Here is a 7,707-nt window from a genome sequence, read left to right on the forward strand (position 1 = left end):
GAATATGACAGTTGCTCCTTTTAGTAGATGAAGAAGATGATAGTAATGATGAAAAAGAGGAGGAGAGATTAGGGAGCCCATATGAACTGGTAATGAAGAGTCATTATTGTACAGCTGGAATATATTTCAAATTATTTTTGTCACTAGATCTACGAGTGTGAGTTTCCATATGAACCTGATCCACCCACTCAATCAGAGAGGCTCTTCAACGAGGCGGAGTATTACCTACGAGTACTAGTGAGGAGAGAGAGGAACAGATACCTTGAGATCGGAGGGGAACCGACTATAGAGAACGGGAGTCATGAAAACTCTGGACTCACAGAGTCCCCGAGACATCGTGACTTCATTAGGATAGAACTCAATGAGTTATTAATGTTTCCAGTGATACAGGAACTAACCAATAGTGTTACTGACATCAGGTAATAGTAGCTTGTACCGTATAGCAGGAAATTTTGGAGGTTAAATTTGGCAAATTTGGTGTTTTGATAGCCATTCACCAAAATAAAATCTACCATTTTGAGCCATCATGTCCATGCTCAATGGCACTTGGCCACAAATTCGCCAAATTAAGATTTGCCAATCACTAAAATTTAGCAATTCACTGAATTTAACTCCCTCCAAAATTTCTCGCTATACAGTACCTATTCAGTAATTTAAATATAGATGTACATGTACGTATGCAGTAAATTGATTAGGTAAAAAATCATTTACACATACATTGCAAATGGTAAATCAAGCAATACATTGTTAATCATTAACCAACTGGCACTGCTGAAACTAGTAGAGCTTAACCTCCAACACTTGTTTTTATACCATGGGTATTTTTCAAAAATTTGCCTGTTTTTAAAATGGCTATAACTTGAAAAGTTGAGCTTGGAATCGACTCAAAAGGCTGAGAATAGAACCAAGAGTAGATACATGTGTATTATAGTACTCTTGATAGTACACAGTGAAGGAATGGACTTATTATCTACACATGTATTAGTTTAATTTATGTACTTGTATGTAGTGAGGCACTGAGACAACATTCCAGTTTAATACTATCAGAGGATTCAATGAATGCTATATTTTATGAAGAGAGCAGCAGCGAAGAGGAGGAGGAGGAGAGAGAGGGAGCACCTCCTAGTGACACTCCAGCTGCTGTCACTGAAGAAGAAGAATCATGGGACTAGAACATAATATAATATACCATAACGTATATGTATATTATTCATAATAAGGGGTTACATGGTTAATAGTATCTGTTGAAATTTATTAAATTTCTGCTCGTTACTTCTTTATGGTCATTATCCCTTGCTGAGAGAGTGTCTTTTAAATCTCAAAATGACTCCATCTAGACCTCAGGTACTACGAGAACTGAGTTATGATTACATGAACAGGGAAATCATTTGGTTTGGGTTTTCTGAGTTTCTTTTCTCTGTGTTACCACTACTCAATCTACAATCATTAAAGAACTCTTATAATAAGATCCTTCACAGTTTGGTTGGTGATAGAGAGACAGCAGTAGCTCCTAATGTTTGTGTGTATTGTAATGGAGCACCAGTACTACCTCAAGTATCAACTTGTAGACATTTATTTTGTTATTATTGTATTGCTGCTAATGTACTAGCTTACTCTCTCGCTTTCCTTGTCCTGTATGTAATAAAAGAGTGATTCATTTCACTCATTATGATGACATTGTTTATGTTACTACAAGCAAAATATCTCATTTTATCAAAAATAATATCTAAAACAAAAACAATAGTATAAATGAATTAATAATAACTATCTCGATCAGATAATGTTTCACTTCTAATACTTTTAGCAACTCCTCTTTGTCCCATATTGTCTAGTGCTTCAACAAGTGTTTTCCATGATTTAGTTTGCTTGGTACTGTCTTCTCTTTTCAGCCAAATATGCAGACATTTTTTAAAGCGTTCTCTTAATGTTCCATATTCTTCGTCAATGTCATCGAGTGTAGATTCATCAAGTCCTAGATGACGGCCAAGTTCTTTCCAGTAGCGATCGGGGAAATAATTATTTCTTAACGTGTCAACAATGAAATCCAAGTTATTAATACCTTATGATATTTAATATTAATCATGAAAACATTGATAAGTATATCAAACTTACTCAATTCTTTTTGTCTGTTGTCATTATTAGTTTGGGGAGTTCTTGAGCCACAGTATTGTTCTCCCTATATGATACATATAGCCAAGAGTACTAATGAAATTAATATACATTAAAACACATGTTTACTTCTCCAAAAATAGAGAGATTATCATAATCGGGTTCATGAGGTAGAATATCACAGATGCGCTTCCCTCTTTTGGTTTTGGAGGATATACATATAGGGTATGTAGGATTAATATGCGAGTCTTTTTTTTTATTCCTCATGTTCTTTACACAATAAGCTGTTGTTTCTCTGGGTTTCTCAATTGGGTACTGCTTTAAACAATCTGGATCAATGACAAATTCTTCCACTTTCAGAGTTGGGCAATACTTTCTGCAAATACTTAACACATCTTTGATGATAGTTCGTCGCAATGATATCATTGACTCTTCATCACCTTCATCACATGACATTACAATCAAAACACATCGACTGTCATTGACAAGTTCTAATGATGCCACAACACCATTCTCATTACACCATTTTACTCCATTCTTCCAATAGTTACATTGGCGTGTATGATATACAGTGCCTGCAGCTTCTTCAGGTGAATGCTTGAGGGTAAGATGCAATATAAGAGAATTGAAGAACCTTTGAGAAAACAACTGATGACCCTTTATGCATTCTAAGAACCAGCCAAAGCAAAAACTATCATCATCTTGTGGTCTTGGAAGATCAACATGTGAAGGAAAAAACAAGCAAAGGACATCTTCGGGACTGATTTGATCTTTCTCCTTCAAAAGATTAGTTTGTAGCAAGAAGAGCGGGGATACAATGTGGCAGAGTCCCATACTCTCCAGAAAACTAATAATCATAATTAGATCTTCTTCTGGAAATAGACTTTTTAGAAAAGGAACTGTAATGATTCCATTTTCTTTAATTTTAGGATTTTCTTTAAATGTTTTAGGTGAGAAAATTATACCATTTACATATTTCAGAAACTTCATTTTGTTTTTAACAACCCATATTTTAGAATCTTCGGCCACATTTCTACATAGTGAAAAATCATTGTAATTTAATTTAAGATAAAGTACATCTTCATCATCGACATCTTCACAATTGAGGTAATAAATTAACCCAGTTGAATGCAAAGAAGACAATATGTTAAATATTAGTTTGGCATCAAAAGGAAGAAAGACATGATTATATTTGTTTATTTGATCATCAACTATGTCTATTAAGGTTAAAACTTCTTTTTGACTACTCTGTAATAGGTTATACATCATGTGGCAATACAATGTCAATGACCTTTTATCATTATTACGAATCACACTACAAGCATTTTGTACCTTCAAAAAAAATGAATCCAATCTCTCTCCACAAAGTTTACGACAATCCAAATATTCGATGTCACCTTCATCATTTAGTTCCAACACTATATTTCCTATGATTGTCTCTTTCTCCATATCAGAGCTTAAACAATCAACATGACTTGCAACTACAATTATATGGCAATCATATTTTGCTTTTTGTATTTCATTTCTAACAACTCCTAGCCATTGCTTAAGGTGTATCAAATAGTCACTGTTTGATACGTCAACTACAATAATGATGACAGCACCTGCTCCTTCTAAAATATTCTCTATAACTGCAGTATGACTTAAATGGTATTCTGAGTGGCCAGCAAAGTCATGAAGAACAATATTTCTAAGTTGTTTGTGATCAAGCTTAATGGGAACTATGCCTGCAGTAAGTGGCTCAACTTCATTAGGACAAACATCAATTGTTTCTTTGTAAGAGTCATCTGTAGTTTTTTCAATGACCTTACCGAGCGTGCTTTTACCAGCTCCACTGTTTCCCACTATCATAATGTTTACGTATGAATCAACAGGATACATTGTTTTTGTTGTTCCAAAAGTGTCAAATATATCCTTTGTCATCCAACCCCTGCTAGTAGCAATATCCAATGCAGTGTCACCTTTTTCATCTTTTATTAATGGATCAAGACCAGTAGCAAGAAGGCATTGAAGAACAAACAATTTGTTCTCAGTATATTCACCTTCTGCAGCATAATGTAACAATGTTCTTCCTTTGTTATCTATGCTTTTTACATTGACCTGACATTCATTAATCAAAAACTCCACTGCTTGAATGTTGTGATTACGAGTTGCCTGAAACAATTGATCACATAGATCTGTATCTTTCCCCCATTTTTCCACAAGATATTTGACAGCATCAATGTGTTGTCCTTTAATGGCATTTGCAAGGGAAACATTGTAATCTGGATTTTTATCACTTTTTTTACTCAAAAATTGTAATATTTCAAGGCTTCCAGCATGCCAAAGTGCAGGCTCAGGATTACAATTACATTCTACAACAAAATATTTAACTAGCTCAATATGTCCATTCTCTGCTGCATATTGAAGGGAAGATAAACCTTTTGCTGTATCATGTACATTGCAATGACACTCTGAAATTAAATAGCGGACTATGTAAATGTGCCCTTTCTCTGATGCATGGTGAAGAGGCTTCATGCTGTACCAATCCTTTTCTTGACTAGGATCACACTTGTGCTCTAATATCAAATACTTTACCATGCCATAATTCCCAGATCTTGCTGCAAAATCAAGAGCTGAATTATTTTCTGAACACATTTTGTTAGCATCAAATTTGCATTCCTCTATGAGATATTTTAATATGTGAAGTCGGCCATACTCTGCAGCAAGAATTCCAAGGGGCTTACCATTGCAAATAGTATTACCATCATAACCTAATGATGTTATGTAATACTTGATAATAGATACATCAAAGCTTCCACATTTTATTGCCATAAAAAGTGGAGTTTCATCAGCTGCATTTTTATGAAGAGGATTACAATGATATTTTGTGACCAATAATTCAAAAGCTTCAAACTCATATTCTTTTACAGCATAATAAACAGCTGTTTCACCATTGAAATCTGTAGACATTGGATCAAAGCCATGGTCATCAATCAGCTTTTCAATTATATCAATCCATCCCCAATGTGCAGCCCAATGCAGCAGGTTTGGTTTATAAACATCTGAACTAGTTATGGTCTTTAAATATGCACTGTCAGTACAACTGAGTAAAGACGATAATGCTAAGTCATGATTGCCTTTCATAAAATTACGAACTAGGACATCACGATTTAATCTAGGATTATTGTTTGGATTTTTACGTCTTACTTTTTGTTCGTTATTAACTTTGGTGGACTTTGAATTTTCTTTAAGAAGTTTCAGAACAAAGGAAAATTGTTCACTAAACTGTTGCAAAGCCATTATGCTACTCTGTGTATCATTGTCACCTGAAAGATTTGTGATCATTTCACTAACAGATTCTAAACCTTCCTCTAACATTTTCTTAATCAAGGCATAAGTCAGGTTTGGTGGTAATTGCACACATGGAAAAGGTAGTGAATGTAATACTTCATCAGTAGAGAAAATGGCACTTAATGACTTTGTGCATTCTTCATCATCATCATCCAATGTATTTGATCCTGTATAATAGCAACAATAAATACCTGATTCAAAAAGATTCTAATTACCATAAACAAGACTGCTCTTGCCATAGGTTGAGTCAGTTTTGTAGTCACATTCTTTTTCATTTTCTCTTGACTGCTGTTCACCTAAAAGAAATGTTGAATGAAACAAGAATCATAGTTAGCATTTAGATCTACTTTGTAACTTGTCCTTTAGTTTAAAAACAATATCATTTAATCCTACATCTTTCAATGATTGAATTAAAGAATTAAGGCAGCCAGGATTGCTTTTAACCTTTGCTAGTACCGGAGTCAGCATACTATTACATCTTTCATAAGGATTCTTAGGAATTTGAGCTGTATTATATTCTCCTCTAGTAATGAGGCCAGATGATAATAGATGAGTATTGAGCTGAGGAATAACATCAGCATGGTCAGCTAAATTGTCAACAAGAGTACTGAGCATTTTTTCCAGTGTAACATATTCTGGTGATGATGAATCTGATGCTGTAGCCATTGCACCTCATATGATACTGCTCTTGTGTTGTCTTCAGTGATGGGCCAGTGGTGGTGTTTACAGTTGACCAGCACAGAGTATGTTTACGGCGTTATGGAACTATTTCTGCTGAGAAGAATCTATTAATAGTAACAAATCTCCCATCTATTAATAGCATCTGCCAAATGCCAATATTTACTAAATAAGGTAAGAGGATGAGAAACATTGGCTAAACTCTAATGTGTTTTCATAAGCTCACTATTTCCCATAATGCCCCATAAATGTTATCAAATCAAGCTATTGTGTTTATATGTACAATCTTTGCTTTAAAATTCCTTATGAGGAAGTTACAAGCTTAAAATTTATATGCCATTCACTAACTTTTATATTAAACTAAATTATAGATGTTCTCAAACTGGGCATGTCTTTTTTATGAACTAGAGCGATTTCTAGCCTAGGAAGTCATTTGACCTGCCTTTAATAATACCACCACTCCTAGAGTCAGCCATTCTATCAAAAATGATGTACCTTTACATGATACATCATTATACACCACTCCAGAGTCCAGATACAGCACAACAAGGTTTGTTTATGAATTTTGTTGGTCACGTGCTTTCACGTGTAGATTTAATAGATCTAGACTAATACCTTATTTTCCGTAATCTTTCAGTTTCATAAGGAAAATGGATGATTTGGAGGACACCTCTGCTGCTGCTGCTATCTTATTCAGGCCACCTGTATACCAGCAACGTTATGGAGCCGTACTGGAACTATCTAGAAAAATAGAACCAAAGAAAGTAAATATAGTAATCTACTATGAACTTAAAGCAGAGTTATTTTTTAATTATTTGAAAATTTAAGATCCTTCCCATTTTCAATGCCGACAGGTAATTGACATGGGCTGTGCTGAATGCAAGCTTCTCAAATCATTAAAGTTCCACAGACACATTGAATCACTTATCGGTATTGATATAAATGAGTCTTTACTTCAATCAAATCAGACTCACTCCAACCACTCATCACTGATTATCTACATAGACGCAGTAGACCATTGAAAATACAATTATTTAAAGGTAATAAAGAGAGCACAATTAATTTATGAAGATCAGCCTGTTAGGTACAAATGCATGGCCTTTATATACAGAATCGTAGCCTTCCATCATTTTATTCATACTTATGTATTTCATCATTCCATGCATTCTTATTGATTAGTGGGAAAAGGCAATAATTGTTTATTGTTTTTGTTTGACATTTATTTAGTTGTGGTTATTATTATTATTATTATTATTATTATTATTATTATTATTATTATTATTATTATTATTATTATTATTATGAGAGAGAGAAGGAGAGATGTGGGAAAAGGGGGAGAAACCCATAATCACAAAAATGGAAAGGAGAGAAGAAACAAAAGAAGAATAAAGACGAGAGAGAAAGACATGAGAGAGAGAGAAAAGTTAAATCAGCCCATCCACAGAGGGCAGGACAGGTAGAGTCCTATTCAGCCACATCTGAGCATTAAAACGCCAGAGTGTAACTGAGAGCCTCTGGAGGAGATGGCGAGAAACATCCTGGGGAGGAAGACCAATCCTGGTGCCTAGGTGGTGACCAATCATCCAG

The 7,707-nt window shown here is 34.5% G+C and overlaps 1 protein-coding gene and 1 long non-coding RNA gene across 4 annotated transcripts; one reads left to right on the forward strand and one right to left on the reverse strand.

The window, feature by feature from the left end:
- Window positions 1-1,680: 1,680 nt before the first annotated feature.
- Window positions 1,681-6,821, reverse strand: LOC109581366 (uncharacterized). 3 transcript variants are annotated; one of them, XM_019995424.1, is made up of 6 exons: window positions 6,736-6,821; window positions 5,790-6,285; window positions 5,658-5,738; window positions 2,239-5,609; window positions 2,113-2,176; window positions 1,681-2,059 (listed from the first exon to the last, which is right to left on the reverse strand). In XM_019995424.1, exons 2-6 carry the CDS (start codon window positions 6,106-6,108, stop codon window positions 1,755-1,757), a joined length of 4,140 nt encoding a protein of 1,379 aa, XP_019850983.1. In that variant the 5' UTR covers window positions 6,109-6,285; window positions 6,736-6,821; the 3' UTR covers window positions 1,681-1,754. The 3 variants fall into 3 exon arrangements, with proteins under 3 accessions (XP_019850983.1, XP_019850984.1, XP_019850985.1); XM_019995425.1 differs by having other exon boundaries at window positions 5,790-6,213; window positions 6,736-6,774; XM_019995426.1 differs by lacking the exons at window positions 1,681-2,059; window positions 2,113-2,176 and having other exon boundaries at window positions 3,029-3,142; window positions 3,442-5,609.
- Window positions 6,804-7,477, forward strand: LOC109581367 (uncharacterized). The gene is made up of 2 exons (XR_002184601.1): window positions 6,804-6,884; window positions 6,975-7,477. It is a non-coding gene; the product is annotated as an uncharacterized LOC109581367 (long non-coding RNA).
- Window positions 7,478-7,707: the final 230 nt, after the last annotated feature.

This window comes from Amphimedon queenslandica, unplaced genomic scaffold, assembly GCF_000090795.2.
Source record: "Amphimedon queenslandica unplaced genomic scaffold, v1.1 AMPQUscaffold_13445, whole genome shotgun sequence".
NCBI lineage: Eukaryota > Metazoa > Porifera > Demospongiae > Haplosclerida > Niphatidae > Amphimedon > Amphimedon queenslandica.

Bases quoted from the DNA above. Each gene is read 5' to 3' on its own strand.
- LOC109581366 (XM_019995424.1), bottom strand. From the start codon at position 6,108: ATGGCTACAGCATCAGATTCATCATCACCAGAATATGTTACACTGGAA. The intron at 5,739-5,789 runs GTAGATCTAAAT...CATTTCTTTTAG, and splicing joins ACTAAAGGACAAGTTACAAA to GTGAACAGCAGTCAAGAGAA. The intron at 2,177-2,238 runs GTAAACATGTGT...TGTATCATATAG, and splicing joins ATCTCTCTATTTTTGGAGAA to GGAGAACAATACTGTGGCTC.